The sequence below is a fragment of the Adiantum capillus-veneris genome, chromosome 5 (genome assembly GCF_014529385.1).
Source record: "Adiantum capillus-veneris isolate H3 chromosome 5, ASM1452938v2, whole genome shotgun sequence".
Lineage (NCBI taxonomy): Eukaryota > Viridiplantae > Streptophyta > Polypodiopsida > Polypodiales > Pteridaceae > Adiantum > Adiantum capillus-veneris.
Window position 1 is genome coordinate 17,927,713 of NC_140935.1, and position 20,093 is coordinate 17,947,805.

Here is a 20,093-nt window from a genome sequence, read left to right on the forward strand (position 1 = left end):
AACACCTACCCGGATGTTTTATCATACGTTTCCTTGAGCTTTCTCTCCACTCATATGATATATATTGCACACTATACAACACCTTAGTCTTTATTTCACAAGCAACTAAACATGCATACCATTAAAATGCCTCACCATTTTGTCAAGGGGCATTGGCCTAGTGGTTAAGGTGAGGGGCTTTAAGCGCATCCACTATGGTTCAACCCTTGAGACATGTGGGTGTGGGTGAGTGGGTGCAATCCCGTAAAACTAGTCGAAGCGAAGCTTTGAACGACAAAAAAATGCCTCACCATTTTAGCACTTTATTCACATAATCCGTGCGCAAAAGCACAAAGATACGTATCGCCGGACACATTGGTGAAGGTGCACGAGTTCTCAAGGCGTCCCCTTGCAAGCATAATCAAAATGATTATTCTCATAGCGGAAAATCTCACCGCCGACGAAGCTAATGGTTGGAGAAAATGGAAAAATGAAAGAATAAACTGGAGATACCCTCATGGCAGGAGGTACCGACGGCATGTTTAGGGCAGACAATAGAGGTAGTGGTGGGCCGCGATGGCCAGTGAGAGCTGCAGCGCGATCCATGGCCAGTGAGAGCTACAGTGCGAGACTTGGTGAAGGAGGGGATGCGACATGGGATTTTTAAAATTTAGATGGCCTGACAATGGTAGCAGATCCATGGCACTGCCCGAGTGGCAATGTTTGGGAAAAATCATTTTTCCAAACATACAAAATTCCTTTCCTTGAATTTGCCAAGAGGAAATTTTTAAAAATTAGGTTAGTTTTTCAAGTTTTTACACCATTTTTCTCTATTTTGAGGCGGACTATTCTCCTTTTTCCCTTGCGCTCAATAGGCGTTTTGGAAATTTAAAACGGCATGATATTAAGCTGAGACACATTTTTCCCGAACACTGCCGAGTGGTTACGGGAGTTGTTCCAAGTTTGGCTTTTATGAATGTCGATCGAGTCCATGTTCCCCTTTTTTGTAAGGGAGAAATTCGTGAGTGGCAAGGCTAGCATGCAAGGAATCTTGATAGTAAATGAATATAATATGCATCCTTTTTTTTTTTTGGCAATTCACACAATTCCTGTTTACGTCCGTCAGAGCCAACCGAACAATTGGCCGCATTCGAACTGATGACCCTCGTCACCGAAGATGACCGCTCAAAATGCGATCGCAAAAAAAATTGTTTGTGTCGAAGGTGATTAATGTAACCCAAGGCACAACAGGCAAATTTATTCAACATGTTGAATTTGAAGCTTCCATGGGTGCTACCTCTGCGGGGCGAAGTTCTATCATGGTAATCTCTCTCTCTCTCTCTCTCTCTCTCTCTCTCTCTCTCTCTCACACACACACACACACACACACACACACACACACACACACACACACACACACACACACACACACACACACACACACACACGCGCGCGCGCGCGCGCGCACGCACACACACGATCGGTTTTTTCGCTCCTTTAGTGATTACGTAGGCATTACTGGTTTCGTGTTCGCAGAGCAGTTCCAAATTCCCTTGCAAAACTATGCCAGAGGCAATATCAGCCAGAAAGGTCAAACTTGGAGACGAAGATCATGATGTGGATGCAAAAGTAATGCGTCTTTCCTTTGTGACCTCACTTAAAGCCTGTACTAAGCAAAAAGATTTGCATCAAGGCAGTAGGATACATGCTGATATTCGCATTAGTGGATTCCTTGAGAAAGACACATCTTTGGGGAACATGTTGGTGAATATGTATGCCAAATGTGGTGCACTTAACAGAGCACAACAAGTTGTTGATGAGCTTCGTGTTCGGGATGTCGTCTCTTGGACTGCACTTATTGCAGGGTATGTCCAACATGGGAAGGGCAAAGAAGCTCTAAGTTGTTTTCATCGGATGCAAAGTGAGGGCCTCTCTCCAAATGCAATTACCTATTCTTGCATCTTGAAGGCATCTGGCATTATGCAAGATGTTTGCTTGGGCAAACAGATTCATGATGAGATTGTTAGTCAGGGTCTCTTGAAAAGAGACGTTGTGCTTGGCAATGCTTTGCTTGACATGTATGCAAAGTGTGGTGCATTCGTGAGAGCACAACAAGTCCTTCAGGAGCTTCCTATCCGGGATGTCATCTCATGGAATGCACTTATTGCAGGTTATGTCCAACATGGGCAGGGCAAAGAAGCTCTGAGTTGTTTTCAAAGGATGCGAAGTGATGGGTACTCTCCAAATGGAATCACCTATGCCTGCATCTTGAAGGCATGTGGCATTATGCAAGATGTTGACATGGGCAAAAAAATTCATGATCAGATCGTTAGTCAGGGGCTCTTTGAAAAACTTGCCATGCTTGGGAATGCTTTGGTTGACATGTATGCGAAATGTGGTCTTATTTTGAAAGCTCAAAAAGTTTTTGAAGAGCTTCCAAGTCGGAATGTCATCTCTTGGAATGCACTTATTGCAGGGTATGTGCAACATGGGTGGGGGGATGAAGCTTTGGGTTGTTTTGATTGGATGCGAAGAGAGGGCTTCTTTCCAGATGCAATCACCTATGCTAGCATCTTGAAGGCATGTGGCATTATGCGAAAAGTTGACATAGGCGAAAAAATCCATGATGAGATTGTTAGCGAGGGGCTCTTGGAAAAACACGTCGTGCTCGGCAATGCGTTAGTTGACATGTATGCCAAATGTGGCGTACTTTTGAAAGCACAAAAAGTTTTTAATGAGCTTCCTGTCAGAAATGTTGTCCCTTGGACTGCACTCATTGCAGGGTATGTCCAACATGGGCAGGGAGAAGAAGCATTGGGCTGTTTTCAAAGGATGCAAAGTGAGGGCCTCTCTCCAACTGCGGTCACTTATTCTTGCATCTTGAAGGCATGCGGCATTATGCAAGATGTTGGCAAGGGCAAAGAAATTCATGATGAGATTGTTAGTCAAGGGCTCTTGAAAGAGGATGACGTACTTTGTAGTGCTTTGGTGGACATGTATGCCAAGTGTGGTGAATTCACAAAAGCAAAACAAGTTCTGGATGAGCTTCCTGTCCGGGATGTCGTTTCTTGGAATGCACTTATTGCAGGGTATGTTCGACATGGGCAGGGACAGGAAGCTCTGAGTTGTTTTCATCAGTTGCGAAGCAATGGTTTCTTTCCAGATGCAATCACCTATGCTAGTATCTTGAAAGCATGTGGCGTTATGCAAGAAGTTGACGTTGGCAAACAAATTCATGATGAGATTGTTAGTCAAGGGCTTTTGGAAAAACATGTCATGCTTGGTAGTGCTTTGGTTGACATGTATGTCAAATGTGGTGTACCTGTGAAAGCACAAAAAGTTTTCGATGAGCTTCCTGTTCGGGATGCAGTGTCTTGGGATGCATTGATTGCAGGATACGCCCAACAAGGACAGGGCCAAGAAGCAATGCGCTGTTTTCAGCAAATGCAGAGCGAGGGCTTCTCTCCAAGTGAAGCCTCTTGGACTGCTCTTCTAAATTCTTGTCAAAAGTTGGGAAATGTGAAGCTTGGAAGGTTTGCCTTTGAGCGTGCAGTAGAACTTGATGGATGTAATGCTGCAGCATATGTCTTAATGAGCGATGCTTATGCAGCTGCTGGCATGCAGGAGGCGGCAAAAAACATTGAAGACATGAGAATATAAAATGGTACCGGGAAGAAGCCAGGACGTACATGCTGGGTCATGCAAGCGGACATGTTCTTAAATTTGTTTGTTGGGGATATCAAGCATCCACAAAGCATACAAATCCATGAAAAGTTACAAAATCTTGAACTTAGATTGTGTGAACAAGGATATTCCCTTAATGTGCAGCGGAAGTCACAAACTGTTCATGCTGATTTCAAACAGTTTCTCCATAAGCAGCATAGTGAGAAGTTGACCATCGCTTGTGCAGTCAGACATACTCGTCATGAATGACATTCCGGTATGTGGGGATTGGCCATGCTGCTACCTCACTGATGTCACAAATAGAGAAGTGTAATATAATGGTTTAAGGTGCAAACTGTCCTACACATTTTGGAAAATGGGTTCTTGTGGTGACTTTCAGTAATGAGCAATTTGGGACGGTGAGCAGGAATTTCACTTCTGAAAGGAATGCTGGACATGATAGCTAGAGTCGCTCGCATCTTTTCATGTCCTCTTGAAAGGCTGGAGTTCTATGTGAAATGATGCAATGTGCTTGTTAAAGTTTAGGCATCTCAAGTGAACTGCCCAATGTAATCCCATTATTTAGTTTGGCTTTTAGGTATTTATTTTACTTCTGTGTCAAAGTCTTGGGTAGGCCAATTTTCTGGGATTGCTACATAAGCAACCCCTTGCCTCCATTGTATACACATTCAGTTATTCATTGCCAAGGTTGATTGGTTCAAGAGACTCTCTCTCTCTCTCTCTCCCCCCTTGGTCTCTACGCTTCTGCATCGTCGACTTTGACATGGTATCAGAGCTTGGTGTAGCTCCATGCCGCCGTTGAAGCCCATGGAGTGGAGGAGCAGCCCGGAGAAGAGCAACCGTAGAGAGCGCTTATCCCTTACGCTCTGTCGCCGCCCTTCTTTGCCCATAGCGTTCTAAAACGCTGAGCGTTATCGCCCCTGTCCTATACACTGTCGGTCTCCCCCTCATTGTCCCTCGCAGCCCTAGCGTTAGAGTTTCCTGGGCAAGCTACCGACGGCATCGGATTTTCCCTCCGCCTGCGAGCATATTGAAACGCTGTTGTGCAGCAGCGCCTTGCCCCCCCCTCCCGTTCGCGTTTTGAGACGCCCTAACGGTGCCGGACTCCACCCTCTACTCCTACGCGTTATAAAACGCTCCTAGCCAGCCCTTATTTGCTCTTAGCCCAGCGTTTTGAAACGCTGTGGGCTTTGGGCATGGAGGGTGCTTCTGAAGATCAAGAGAGGGAGAAGGTGGCAATAGCCTCAAGGGCTGTGTGCAGTCGAGTATTCTCAAGGTGCAGAGAGGGAGAGGTTAGGCATTGCCTCAATGGCTTGTACGAGGGAGTATTGGAGCACCTAGTGAGCAAAGCTTTGTGGATCGGTTGGATTCGGCCGCTTGAAGACTTCATTGGCTTGACGTTAGTGAGGCCATTCTTGACGTTAGTGAGGCCATTCTTTTGGAGTTGAAGGGAGGAAGTTTCCCGGAGTGGCTTGGGAGACGAAAAAGCGAACATAGTTTGGAACTTAAGGGAGGGTTTTATATCCAATCTTTGGTTCCCTTGCTCGAGCAGATGCGATGACATCAACCAAAGACGACCAAAAGCTATGGATAACGGATCGTCAACCATCCATTTAGCGGCCTATACATCGGCACAGTTCTCAAGGAACCCGGCAAATTGTTTGGCTTGAGTCTTTGAAGTCAAAAACAAATGGAGGAGTTCGCTAGAGGACAGCGGCAAAGGTCAGTTGGACAAGGATGGCAGTACCAGTACTCAATTAGTTGCCTTCGTATCCATGAGGTACGATCACAGTTGTCATGAATGTGACTCGAATTTGTTTGGCTCGAGAGTTTGAAGCCAAAGGCAAAGGCAGGAACTCACAAGAAGACAACGACAAAGGCAAACTGGACAGAGGTTACGGTAATAAAGATTTGACAGAGGAGATCGGCATGGCACACGCGACGGTGGCCGCAGTGGCCTCGATGTCACATTTCTAGTCAAATGACAGGTGTCACCACTAGCTTCAGCCAGAGAGAGGCCTGTGAGTGGTAGAGAGGGGCAAGCACTGATCCCTATAATTAATTTGGACCCTTGTGTTGGAGTTCAAGTTATCGGTGTTTGGACCCATAGGTCAGAAATCAAGGCACATGCATCTGGTAGGGAACCAATCAGACGTCTAAAACACTATGGATGAGTGCACCAATCCATTGTTGTTGGTCACATTTTGGATAGGATGTGTTTCAATAGTTCATTATCTTGGAGTTTTATATTTTGGACGTGATATGTTCACAGTTCACGAATGGGGATTATTGGACATAGTATGGTTTACAGTTCAAAGTTTCTACAAAGGCAACCAATGTTCAAGATGGCATTACTTTTAGGTACAAAGTTGAGGAGAGCAACACCGAGGTATATCCAGTATCCCGACCGGTGCTGAGATGTCCATGGTAGCTTCTTCATCAACTTGGTTGCACTATTGATGTCCACTATGAGTTGTATAGAGGGTTTTAAAGTTTAGGCATCTCAAGTGAACTGCCCAATGTCATTCCATTATTTAGTTTGGCTTTTAGGTATTTATTTTACTTATTTGTCAAAGTCTTGGGTAGCGAAATTTACTGGGATTGCTATATAAGCAACCCCTTGCTTCCATTGTATACACATTCAGTTATTCATTGCCAAGATCGATTGGTTCAGGAGACTCTCTCTCTCTCTCTCTCTCTCTCTCTCTATATATATATATATATATATATATATATATATATATAACCCTTGTAAAACATTGATTTATCTCATAACTCTATCACTTGACGAAAACATACCATGCTCTCTTGTAATTGTAGAATGCTACCACTCACCTAAGGAGGCTTACTCTATACCCCACCACGTGGGGATGATGCATGAGCTACCAGTTATATTTATATAGGGTCGTTTTTAAAAACTATGTCATAAGTAAAAAAAGGGAATAACCCTATTTGCAATACCCTGTTCGACGAGGGCGCTTTGAGGGATGTGACGATATGTGACTGGGATGAATGCATCCCCCCCTCACACGCTATTTGGGGATTAATGAGGCTGGAGCGCCGCTCTCTACTGTGTGGAAATGGTGGATATTCAATACAACCCTGCTGCCGTGAGCTTTCCTTCCATATATAGGCTCTACAGTCAGCTACAAGCATGATAAGCGGAGATGGCAATGCTTTATAAGGTGAGCTATATGCTCACTTGGTTTTCATTCTGCAAGGGTGTGTGTGTATTCTCATTTTGTGCATACTCTACATTGTTATCTTCGTGTACGAACTGCTACTTGGTTGTCTTCAAAGTAATGGCCCTAGCAAGAAAAATGCAGTGGATACTACAGAGGTGAGTCTGAATATATTACTTCAAAACACTTTAAAGCTTTTGTCTCTTTTCTTAATTTTTACTTTTATATAAGGCATGGTATGGTCTTGCTCTCTCAATGGGTGGTATTCTTGATATATTCAGACAGTATGAGCTGTTTTCAAATGGTATTGATAACTATTAGCAAGAACATATAATGTTGAGGCTTGAAGATGACTAATATCTTAATGTTGCTTTTTCTTTCTTTGGTTGCTGGTTTTACCAACAGAAAATACAAAAACCAAAGTAATTAAGAATACATGATTCATCGCTCTTGAAAAAAAACGCCATAGTTAGGATTGGATTGGAAACTCACAAACTCATAGCAAAAGGTGTCAAAACCTCCACTGCCAAGATGAGATGTGTCCATGGTCGTCCTACGTACCTCCGCGGCGAGACGCTGCTGTCTGAACCTCGTATCGGCTGTCTGCTCATCCTCCCTGATCTACTGCCACGATTCGTGTGAGATGCCCGAAGGCTTCGGCGAGCCCTGCCTGAAAGCCTAATGAGCTGCATCTTGACGATGTTTCACGGTGTCCCGTGCAACATTCGTGATCCACCTCCTCGGAATCTCCTTTCAACCCGGAGCAGGCTGATACTCTCTCATGATGGTCTCCACTATATAATTGATTTTGCTGCGATCCTGATGAGACCAAGACGTCATGATGGTGGTAGAAAACTGCAGCTCCGCAAGCTGACGAACCCGCTGTCTCATCTCAGTCTCGACATTATCCATGTCAACCTGTCCATCTGCCCGTACAGTATAGTCCTTGGAGGCACTAGGATCGTGTGCCCCCCAAGGTGTTCAAGGTGTGCTAAGAGGTGTGTCGAGAGGTGTGCTTGGGTAGGATGGGAGTCGTGAGCGAGGAGGGGTCGAAGCATCTGTGGACCCTCCTCCACAACAACCACCATCTCCACCTGACGATCGCCAAGATCGGCGAGTGCACCTGTGGTGCGGAGATGCTGACGTACCCACCTTTGCCGTACACCTAGGTGTCGAAGTGGCTGTGATAGGAGACCTTGTAGGCATCGTACCCATAGGCGTCCTCCCCATAGGCGTTGGACCCTCGAGTGTGAAGCCCGGAGGCGTGGTACCCGTACCTCTGGCTATCCAATATTGAGACGCATCTGCAATTGGAAGAATAAATTGCAAGAACTTATGCCAGTCGTGCGATTTCAGTCATGACAGTTGATCGTCACGGGTGAATGCTGTCTTGAGACACCACATGCATCCTGTTGGCGTCTTGAACTCTGAAATCACCCTTTTAACTTGTCGTTCCTTGATTTTTAGCAATACCCATGGCACTCTTGGAAGCTTTGTTTGGCCCGCTGCATTGGTGAAAGGCCACAACTCTGGCATCTTTCCAACTGACTGCAAATCATCTTGTGAAGCTCGATTGTCTTTCATTCCCATGATTGTCTTCCAGAGGAGCTCTCCCACATTCTTGAAAATATGCATTGGATCCAACAAATGGTTTATTAGTAGATCATCCCAGAATGGCAACGTATGGAGAATGGATAAATGGTTCATTCCTGGAACAGGTTGCCCCTCATGTTGCATAGGACAACATGCATAGGACAACATTCGACGCGACCAAGCTGACCTTCGTGCAAGTGATGGTCATCTGGAAGATAACAATGGTGGCCTTGATGAATTGTCTTTCGAAGCGAGGTAGAATAGCGCACATCTAAAGACAGCCCGCAAATTGGACATGCATTGTATCCCAAAGTTGTAAGCCTTGCATATATTAAAGCAAGATTCAGTACTACACAAAGTGCTTGCGAATAGCGAGAATTTTGTAAATCATCCACCATTACCAGAAGCTTCACCGTATCCTGGACAACATGCATAGTCCACATAATAAGTCCATGGATCCTTGCATGATGTTGTCCTGCTGGTTCAGCCGCATCTGCTATGTCGATCCCATGCCATAACTCCTGGAGCTCGTCAACTAGTGGTGCTATATAAACATCCATGTTTTTTGCCTTGAACTTACCAGGTACAATCAAGCCTAATATCAAATGACCCTTCTTGATGGCAAGCCACGGGGGGAGGTTGTAATTGACAAGGCACACATGCCAAGTGCTCCATGACGAGCTTTTCAAGCCAAATGGATTGACTCCATCCATTATCATGCCCAAACGCAAATTGCGTGGTTCACTCTTAAAATGTGGCCAGGTATCTTCAATGTGCCTCCAAGACTTTGAATCAGCGGGCACCCTAAATGTTGCATCAGTGGATCTATTCGTAGAATGCCACCGCATCAACTTTGCAATGGAACCACAACAAAACATGCTTTTTATCCTTGAAATAATATGGAAATGCCACAGCACTTTAGCTGGCACTGACTCGCCAACCGCATCTTGTTTGTAGCACATTGCTCCGCACCTAGGACATGACAGAGAATCTGCGAATTAATTGCGAAAAAGAATGCAATCATTTGGACATGCATGAATCTTGTTGTAGTCCAAGCCAATTGAGGTCAATAGTCGCTTAGCGTCTGGCCTGGAGGGGGGACATTTCATTGCCAGCCGGGAGTAGTTTCTCTTGCAACAACCTGTTTAAGCCACATTAAATTAAAAGCTCCCCAAGCACGTCACCGTTGCAATCGGAAAATCTCTTTTGTAAGTTACGTACCTAAACAAAGCAGTGACGCTTGCATCTGACCACCCGTACACTAACTGCAGATTCAAAAACGACAGACAAGTACAAAGCACAGATATTTTGGCGCCTTCATAGATTGGTTGACGTGCCGTCTTTCTCAACATGTCTTCAGGAGATAGGCGCATGTCTTCTGGTGCTGCTTCGTTAGCGTTCTCCACGCTTGTCTGGAAGAAGGCATCCAACATCTCCTCCATGCCGTCGCCTTCTGTCTGTAATCCCTCCTCTGCTTTCATCCTTGGCTCTCGATTGGTCGGACCTTCACACATAATCCTTTATCTCTCTCTCTCTCTCTCTCTCTCTCTCTCTCTCTCTCTCTCTCTCTCTCTCTCTCTCTCTCTCTCTCTCTCAGATGTAGGTGTTATATCGCGAAAATCAATGCCTGTTCCATAGGAATCGTATCGTAGATTTTGTACGGTTTCTCTAGCAAACTATCCGTACTTGTGCACATGCTTATTACATATCCTACGCTTGCACATGATTTGATACTTGCATAGAATACACGAGCATGCAATCTTTTTTCTCCATGTTAGTTGATGACGTTGCCATCTACAATGATTATGAATGCTGTTTCAATATATATACTCCTCACAATGCAAAATACCTCGCATTCTCTAGCCTTGCCCCATCTCCGCACACCTCGGTCCAGAGGTGTACGGAGATCAAGACCACCGGGTCAAAATCTCGTCTTTATTGGTCAAATCCTATTTGGATAGACATATACGTGCTCTCCCAGGTGTACATGACAATGCATGTAGCGGGCAAAACCCCTTTGCCTTTTTTAGTTCCATAGTTTCTTCTAGAGGGAGAGAGAGAGATAGAGATAGAGAGAATTTCTGTCCTTTTAACACAATTGGTCATCCAAGCTAACTCTTTCACCACTACTTTCTCTATCTACTACTCTCTCTCTCTCTCTCTCTCTCTCTCTCTCTCTCTCTCTCTCTCTGTGTCTCTCTCTATCCATCTCCGTAGCTATCTCTAGTTAATTCTCTCTTTCTCTACCTCTATCTCTGGCTCTCTCTCTCTCTCTCTCTCTCTCTCTCTCTCTCTCTCTCTCTATATATATATATATATATATATATATATATATATATATATATCACTCTCTATATCTCTATTTCTCTCTCTCTCTCTCTATGTACCCTATCTCTCTATCTCTCTCTCTCTCTCTCTCTCTATTTTTCTATCTCTCTCTCTCTCTCTCTCTCTCTCTCTATTTTCCTATCTCTCTCTCTATCACTCTCTATTTCTCTCTCTCTCTACTTCCCTCTCTCTCTCTCTCTCTCTCTCTCTATTTTCCTATTTCTCTCTCTCTCTCTCTCTCTCTCTCTCTCCCTATCTCTCTCTCTCTCTCTATCACTCTCTCTCTCTATTTCCCTCTCTTTCTCTCTCTCTCTCTCTCTCTCTCTCTCTCTATATATATATATATATATATATATATATATATATATATCACTCTCTATCTCTCTATTTCTCTCTCTCTCTACTTCCCTATCTCTCTCTCTCTATTTCCCTATCTCTCTCTCTCTCTATTTATATATATATAAATAGAGAGAGAGAGATAGGGAAGTAGAGAGAGAGAGATAGGGAAGTAGAGAGAGAGAGAAATAGAGAGATAGAGAGTGATATATATATATATATATATATATATATATATATATATATCACTCTCTATCTCTCTATTTTTCTCTCTCTACTTCCCTATCTCTCTCTCTCTCTCTCTCTCTATTTCTCTACTTCCCTCTCTCTCTCATTCTCTATATCTCTCTCTCTCTTTTTAATTTTCTACACATACATTTCTCTCTCTCTCTCTCTCTCTCTCTTTCATTTCCTACACACACACACACACACACACACACACACATCTCTCTCTCTCTCTCTTTCCTCTACACACACACACACACAATGTAGCTTGAGAGAGAGAGAGAGAGAGAGAGAGAGAGAGAGAGGGGGGGGGGGGGGGGGGGGGGGGGGGAGATAATAATACCTGTGGTGCAAGTTTCCAAAGGCTAGATCTGTGCATGCGCTCGCGAGAGAAAATGACCGCCTGCACGCGGATTTGGTTTTTTCCCCCCAATTTTTTTCCGTTGATATATGCGTTGATATACACGTGGAAGTACGCATGGATATACGCGCCTTTCGACAGGCATTGCCACTTGTATTACCATGTCTATATCGACGTGTATATTGACGAGGGCTATACCCGTTGAAAGGCGCGTGGAAAGGTACGGTGCATCGAAATATGGTGCGTCGAAAAACGCATAACATGTTGTGGTGTTGACACAAATCAAAGCTACAGTGGTGATGAACTAGGGGATCAACCTGATCTCTACTTATAGATGCAATACCTATAACAAGACGAGAGTTTGAAACATTGATACGAGAATCTTGGAGAAATCAAAGGGTACTTTGAAAGGATGACTCTATGGTGCAGATTGTACATGAAGGGACCATCTTATATGTATTTCCAAATGATTATGTTAACTTCCATGTACTTGGTGATGATTTTGTGGGTGTGGGTATCGAAAGGGAGAATCAAATTAGTGAGAACATGCCTGATGTGGCTAGCATCACTTTGGTAAAGTGGACCATTAAGCAGACAACCATGTTGGATGGGATACCATTACAACGCTTTGTTCCTATTAATGGGATGCATGCTAGATGTGCAGAATCTAATGTATCCAATGATGAAAATGCTAGAAAATATGGTGATGGGAATACTGTTGCTACACCTTGAAGGAAGCGGTGCTACACTTTTATCAATAGGATCTTGGAAAACAAGAGTAGCACGAGATTCTGCATTTTATCTTGCAACAGAGTCAATTCAAAGGGTTTCATGTATTGATTGTTGTGGACAAAAATGTTGTCAGTTTGAAGATCGGGATATGGTGACAAGGTTACGGCAGGAGTTTTGGGGAGAGTCTCAGAAAACACGCACTAACTATGTTTATGATGTCCTATCTATATGCTATTAGAAAGATGAAAAGATGCGATACCAATTCAAGATAAATGGCTCTATTGTTTATTGTAGAGCATGGTATGAGCTACATGGAATACCAAAGACATCATTTTATTGCTACAAAGAAAAATTTGAAAATGGTGTGAACCATTATGTGCATGGTAACACATGCACATTGAGACGAGGACTTCAACAGACTAATTTAACAAGAACATTGCTAAATGAGTTTGTGGATAACAACTCTGAGAAGATGCCACACAGAAGTAGAACACTACTAGATGGCTCAAGAGACACTCAATTAGTGATTCCATCAATGTACAAACAGGTTGACATTTTAAGCGAAATCAACACGACACTTGACCAAATAGGTTATGAGAAGAAGTTATCGCAATCTTCTTTTGGTAGGATGTGGAACAAAGAGTATCCACATGTCACTTTAACAAAGACAAGTGAGTTCTCTAAGTGCAATGTTTGCACTTCAATCAAGGCAAGGCTAGAAGCTAAACCTTCTCTTGATGAGAGATCTCTTCTCTTGATTAGAGATCTCTTCTCTTGAGAGAGAGAGAAGTTCACATGGCACAACAAAAGAGTTGCAGGAGCCTATATTATGCATGGCCCACATATTCAAAAACTCAACCACAAAAGTATGTATGCATAATTCATGATAAGATGGATCAAAAGAAGACTACAATTCCTAGATTACGTGTTGTTCCTAAGGGTGTGGACTCCGGATACAATTTTCAAGTGGCATTGATAGGTATAATCACTCATGGAAATGGAGAAGGTCATTACGGTCACCTTGTCTTGAACGGTTTGTGGTCAGCTGATCCAAATCTTACAATTGGCTCAATTGCTAATTGCTCACATAACCTAGAGAGGATAGATAAGCATCCTCTTGGAGATCTAGCAACCAATGGACTACCAAGGGTCTCTATCTCTCTACTAAATGTTATGAACTCAAGGGATGCTTTGGACTACCACAACTTGAGTGACGGAAAAGAGCCCATTGTGCAGACATCAAAAACTACAGAAGAGGAATTGGGGTCATCATTTTGCAAGTTACCGGGGAACTTGTTACTACAATTAGATAATTGTGCAGGGGAGAACAAAAATCGATACTTATTTGCGTGTTTGTCCATGCTTGTTGCAAGGGGTGTTTTCAAAACCATTCAACTAGGATTTTTGATTGTTGGGCATACACATGAGGACATAGATGCAATGTTCAGTAAGTTTTTAGAGAAGTTAAGAGTTACACAAACTTATATTTTGCCTCATTTGATGGATACACTAAGGAATAGCTCATCTTCATCTCCAGCTCCATTTATGCTCACAAAGGTCCCTGATTTCAAGCAATATTGTGATGGCTATCTTTGTGATGGACAAGACGTACTTGTTGGCCATTCCATACCTCTTCAATTTAGGTTTTTTATGCAAGATGAGACACCCATGATACAATATAAGGCACATGTAGGTGTATCAAATTGGAGTGGAAGTATTTGCCTTTGGAAAACTGACATAGAAGGAAATCCAATGTTACCACATGGAGATCCACCTTTGGTACCAATGGCAGAGTATGTCAAGGCCCATGAAGAAGTGATTTCAGGGTTGAAGAATTATGTTAAGTTTTGACAAAATTTAGGAAATGGTTCAAGTGTGTCACGATATTATAGGCCCGTGATAGATTACTGGACTAAGGTAATTGACAAGCTTGGAAGAGAAATCTTATCATAGGGAGTCTTGTACGAACAATTTTGGCCAAAAACACAAGAATATTTTCACGAACAATGCAGTACAATGATCTTACAACAAGGAGTCGAAAGATTCCTATGTCTTGAAGAGATAAATGATCATTTATGTGGTCCTCAACGAGATAGACCAAGGGAAGAGTTTGACCCTCTATCCGATATGCACCAAGGTGACTTTGTTATGCTACTTCCAAGTGACATGGATATCTATCTAGTTTGGCTTGCAATGGCTTTATCAAACATTGACAACGAGCCTACATCACCAAACTACAAAAAATATTTGATTCAATATTGGGCACCTTGTGCAAGAAAGAGTGGGATGACAGATACTCAAGCTTACATTAATTGTTGGAAGGGTTTTTGGGTTGTCAACTATAAGGACCCGCAAGTGTGGGAATCTGTAGATGTGATTGCTTGGTCTTGGAGACCCAACAAAGAAGGTCCATTTCAAGGATTAAGATTCCAAAAAGGCATGCTCTAAAAGCTAAAGCTAGCCTTGTTCGTGCACATCATCAACCACACTTGGATCAAAGTTTGGACATGGCATCCAATTTGGAGTAGATTATATGGAGCTTCTATTGTTACTATAATGGTTGTAAACAAGACCTTTGATTTTAGTGACCTTTCTTTCTTTTATTTCATTCCTAGTATTTATTCAAATTCATGCTTTGTGCATCCTCAAATTTTGGTGTTTATCAACACCACATTTCTTTAAGATTTCACTCTACCCCATCAGCAAGTATATCAACATTTTTCCCACTTTACAAGGAAAATTCCCAAATTACATGAATTTAGTCAATTTGGAGATTCCCATAATGAGGGTCTTTTACCATAATACCTAATATGGTCTTATCAAGTACCCTGGCACTGTGAATGTCGATCCGTTCAACCCTAAGCTTACTCTGTCCCCTGGCGAGTTTGGATACCTTGGAGGCAACTTCAACCCCTTCAACTTCCCTACTTCTCTGGAATACAAGGAGAAGGAGAGTGTAAATGGCCGGCTTGCTATGTTGACCTTCCTTAGCTTTGTGATCCAGCACAACATTACAGGAAAGAGCCCTATTGACAACCTGTTTACCCATATGGTTGATCCATGGCATAACACCTTCTTCACACCTTGCAAGGCTTGTAAATGGAGCTGTGCATTGTCATTTGATCAATGTGCTTCATGTAACTGATCTCTTGGAGTTGTAGATTATACTATTTTGTTTTTGGGAAGAGAGAGAGAGAGAGAGAGAGAGAGAGAGAGAGAGAGAGAGAGAGAGAGAGAGAGAGAGAGAGAGAGAGAGAGAGAGATGGAATCCTTTCTGTATGTATAATTTGTGCTTGGTGCTGGCTTGTGTAGCTAATAGGATGGACTCCTCTAGTGGAGCTCAAGAATATAGCCAACAAAGAAGGATCCCTAGCTCGAATCGTCGGGAAGCTAGAGTGGCACCAACCCCTCAGTTCTGTCAAGGACTGCATCGCACTTTTGTAAGAATTCTTGTTTGTTCTTTTGTCCAATAGCATGGCATTTTCATCTGCTCAATTTTCTTTGGAAGCCATGTTTCTGAGCCTCCTTGTGACTTTGACAGTATGATTGGAGATGTCGAAAGGCTTGGATTGATCAAGCATGGGCTTGCTACTCTAATCAATTCCACTAGTGGAAATACTACTATCTCCCTGGCTTTTGTTGGTATCCATAAAGGATAAAAAGTTGTAGCAGTTATGCCCGCATCATATTCACTAGAGTGGCACATGATTCTGCGTGCATTGGGAGCAGAGGTCTACCTTACAGGTCGCTCCTAATCGCCATTAAGTTGAACGTCTCTTTTGTCTCTGATGAGTGCTTTAGGGTAGATGAATTAAAGGAAACTTTATTTTAGATCCTGTTGTAGGGATAGCTGGACTCTTTGCTAAAGCAGAAGAACTGGTTGTGAAAATACCTAACAGCTACATGCTAAATCAAGGAATGACACCATGAATCCTAGTGCTCATTTCCAATCAATAGGTTGGTACGCCTCAAAAATCCTATGTATCTGTTGAGGACGTAAATATTGTCTGTAGTCTTGCCGTTAATCCATTGTACAATTGGGAAAATATATGTATGTTTAGAAATTGTTAGTTTGATTAAGCAGGGCCAAAAATATGGAAGGATACTGCTGGGAAGGTGGATATTTCATGGCGGGAGCAGGTACGGGTGAAACCTTCTCTGGAGCAGGGCAGTTACTCAAAGAATAGAACCTTGAGATCAAGGTGATGATAATTGATCTGGCTAAGAGCCCCTTGTTGTCTGATATGTATTTGGCCTCCGACCTGTTGTGAAGAATTTATGGTTCTCATTCTTAGACTATGCTTTACAATTTCTGCTTAGGGGGTTGCAAGGGTCCACACAAGATTTAGGGAATCGGTCTTGGATTTCTTCCTGCTATGACGGATGTTACCTTGGCCGATGAGATCCTCATAGTCTCGACGAAAGATTCCATGACTTATATATGTCAGCTTTCCAAAGAGGAAGGCCTACTTGCAGGCATTTCCTCTTGCACTGCTGTTGTCGTTGTATTGAAGGTAGTTCTACACTTTGTGTGCTTTTCAATGGTGCTCGAGGATGCAATTTGGAATTGACAATGTGGTTTAGTGCTCAAGGTCCCCACTCATTTTCACGGTTTTTCAAGTCTCGAAGAGACCGGAGAATGCAAGCAAGTTGATTGTGCCTATTCTACCAAGTGGCAAAGAGCGTTACATGACATCTGACGTGTTTGCTGCAATCTGAGAGGAGTGTGAGAGTATGACATTTTGAATTTCTCTTGTCTATGTTGGTTGCAAGTCAGCCCAACATTTGTGGAATAGTCATGGAATTTACATCAGCCAAGCTTTCAGATCATTATCAAGGGGCAACAATGGCTATTGGATATTGAATCAAGGATCCAAATTGGCATTATAGGTAGCAGATAACTAGTGAAGTAGTTACTCTCTGATTGAAAGAATCTCTCTCTCTCTCTCTCTCTCTCTCTCTCTCTCTCTAAGTTCCATAGTTGCATGAAATTGGGAACGGGAGGTAGGAATGGGAGAAAAAGCTAGGGGGAAAATATATATGCGAGTAGTTTGGTGTATATGCAAGTTATCAAAGAAGAATGGGATCTCCAGTTTGGTGTATGTCATAGCTACTCGCGATCCTGGCATCGTAAATGTCTGCCTTTGTAATTTTTGTCTAAAATGTTGCTATCACAAAGAAAGAGGCTTGGTTACTTGTTTCAATTGGTAACGTTAGTGCTACTTGTATTTGACAGTCCCCTTTCTGTGATGATGGCTCTGATGATGAGGAGGAAAATGATGAGCCTTAGAGATCTTTGGACAATCTTCTACCCAATCATTGGTTTTGCGATTCATTGGTTAGTGGTTTTTTTCATATGAAGTCGCTTTTGTTGCTCTTTTCTTGCTATTGGTCTCTAGACTCTGGTTCTTTTGTAATTTTTTTTAAATTTAGATTGTTTATTCAATTTTATCTTTAAGAGTTTTAGCTTTGGTCCTTTGAATTTTAATAACCCATCTTGATTGCAAGCTTGCCTTAAAGTGAACCGAAAACGCTTTTAGCAAAAGATTCAAATTTTGACCTAAAAACCAAGAGACTTTTAAGTTTTCCTTTATTTTATATTTCTAATACTCTATTACACATTGTTTGCAAAAGCTAGAATGAATAGAAACGTTTGAGTTAGGTACATGATGTGTGTATGTGTGTGTGTGTGTGTGTGTGAGAGAGAGAGAGAGAGAGAGAGAGAGAGAGAGAGAGAGAGAGAGAGATTTTAATAAGAAAGAGATACATTTAGAGAAAATAAAAGTTAATACCTTTTGTAATGTATTTTTATTTAATAAGTGATGTTTTCTATGGTTGTTTATGAGCATACCATTATTTGTTATTTTGAGAACAATCCATTTTATATGTGTGCCTTAAATCCCATGTGGGAAGCCTATTGAGTAGGTGGCTAGTATCATTTGTTTTGAGACTGAGATTTATATCAGTTTACAGGGGAAATGATGTCCGTCTTTTGACAAATTACATTGAATTGATTGGCTTATTTTAATCTAGTATTCATTACATTTGTTTCTTTTCATGGTTTGTTCTCTTAACATCTATTGAAAATGAAAACACACTAAAATCTACACTTCTGTTCATTTGCATTTCAACATGTATTTTTGCAAAAGCATGTGCTTCTAAAATTGTTATGCTACTACTATATATAAAATAGTGGGTCATTACATTGCGTACAAAATCCGTATGAGGGGGGATGGTTCATTGCAAGAACGTCTGTATCTTGTCCGTATGTAGGGGGGTAGGTTAGCATGTAAGATATTGTACATAGGGGGGTTTCTCTAATTTTCATACATGCAGGTGACATCCCCCCATTACTAATGTGAATCCCCCAGGTGTAGCATGCTTGTCAATTTTAGTGCCGGCTGGGGCATGCCTTTGGCGTCATTCTTTGATTTCTTGTCATCATCGCGTGTTTTTGGTGTCATCCTTCTTCGTCTATCGATGTGTCGATGTCAATCCTCTTTTTTTTTTAATGCTTCCTTTGTGCATGTTGTGTGTGTGCATTGTTGGTGCGTATGTGATTGTGTGCGTGTAGTGTATGTATGTGTGTGTACATGCATGTGTTTGTGAGTGTGTGTGTGTGTGTGTGTGTGTGTGTGTGTGTGTGTATGGAAAGAGAGAGAGAGCTGAATTTCTTGCTTTCTACACAGAAAGAGAGAGAGAGAGAGAGAGAGAGAGAGAGAGAGAGAGAGAGAGAGAGAGAGAGAGAGAGAGAGAGAGAGAGATGTCATTTTGCTGATGATGAATGGAGGAGAGAGAGAGAGGGTGGTGGCCCCTTTGAGAGCGCAAGGAGGTGGCGACCTTGTAGCTATGAAAAAATCATTTTTATTTTTTTATCGTTTTTATTTTGACTTATATTATAATGCTCCCCTCTGGGGTTACTACCCATGGCCGAGGTCTTTGAAAACCGGCTATCATTAGTCCTCCCCTTCTGGCTATAGGCATTCATGCCTCTAGCTCTTCTTTTGATTCTCTTCCAGTACTTGATCGCATTTTCCCTGTCTAGTTGAAACCTCTCTAGATCCAAAATGTGGTTGCAGAGATAGGAAATTGGGCGCTGTAACTGGCTAGCCATGACTCACAAGCTGACTATTTGCACGACGATGGGTAGAATGGCCTCTTTTCCATATACTGGATGGAAAGGGGTGAAACCTAGTGATGTTCAAAATGTCGTGCGGTAGGCCCAAAGAGTGGCCATGAGATGCTTATCCCAATCACCTGTGTGGTTATTCACCTGTTTTGTGATGATCTTACAGATCATGCCGTTTACCTTTTCTGCTAGACCATTACAGTGTGGATAGTATCCAAAGTTGAGTTTTGGCATGCGATGCCTAGGTTTTTCATTAGTTCTCCCACCAAGTCACCTCTGAAACCTGGTCCTGTATCAAATATTATCTCCACAGGTGTACCAAAGCGGCAACAGATGCGCTCAAATATTAAGTTCGCCACTTTTTGGGCTGTAATGCGTGTGGTGGCTCTGCTATTTCCGCCCATCGGGTCATGTAGTCTATACCAACTAGAATGTACAGTTTACCTTGGGCCATTGGTAAAGGACCAATTGCATCTATTCCCCACTTCTCAATCGGGCCATATGAGATGATAGGAGTATGTGGCTCATACGTTAGTGTTCGATC

At 42.5% G+C, this 20,093-nt stretch overlaps 1 protein-coding gene and 1 pseudogene across 2 annotated transcripts; both read left to right on the forward strand.

Moving 5' to 3' along the window:
* Positions 1–1,145: 1,145 nt before the first annotated feature.
* Positions 1,146–4,370, forward strand: LOC147456946 (pentatricopeptide repeat-containing protein At4g39530-like). 2 transcript variants are annotated; one of them, XM_086512016.1, is made up of 2 exons: positions 1,146–1,301; positions 1,516–4,370. In XM_086512016.1, exons 1-2 carry the CDS (start codon positions 1,170–1,172, stop codon positions 3,637–3,639), a joined length of 2,256 nt encoding a protein of 751 aa, XP_086368142.1. In that variant the 5' UTR covers positions 1,146–1,169; the 3' UTR covers positions 3,640–4,370. The 2 variants fall into 2 exon arrangements, with proteins under 2 accessions (XP_086368142.1, XP_086368143.1); XM_086512017.1 differs by having other exon boundaries at positions 1,179–1,301; positions 1,521–4,370.
* A 7,738-nt stretch (positions 4,371–12,108) lies between these two features.
* LOC147456947 (cysteine synthase 1-like) lies at positions 12,109–17,166 on the forward strand (annotated as a pseudogene).
* Positions 17,167–20,093: the final 2,927 nt, after the last annotated feature.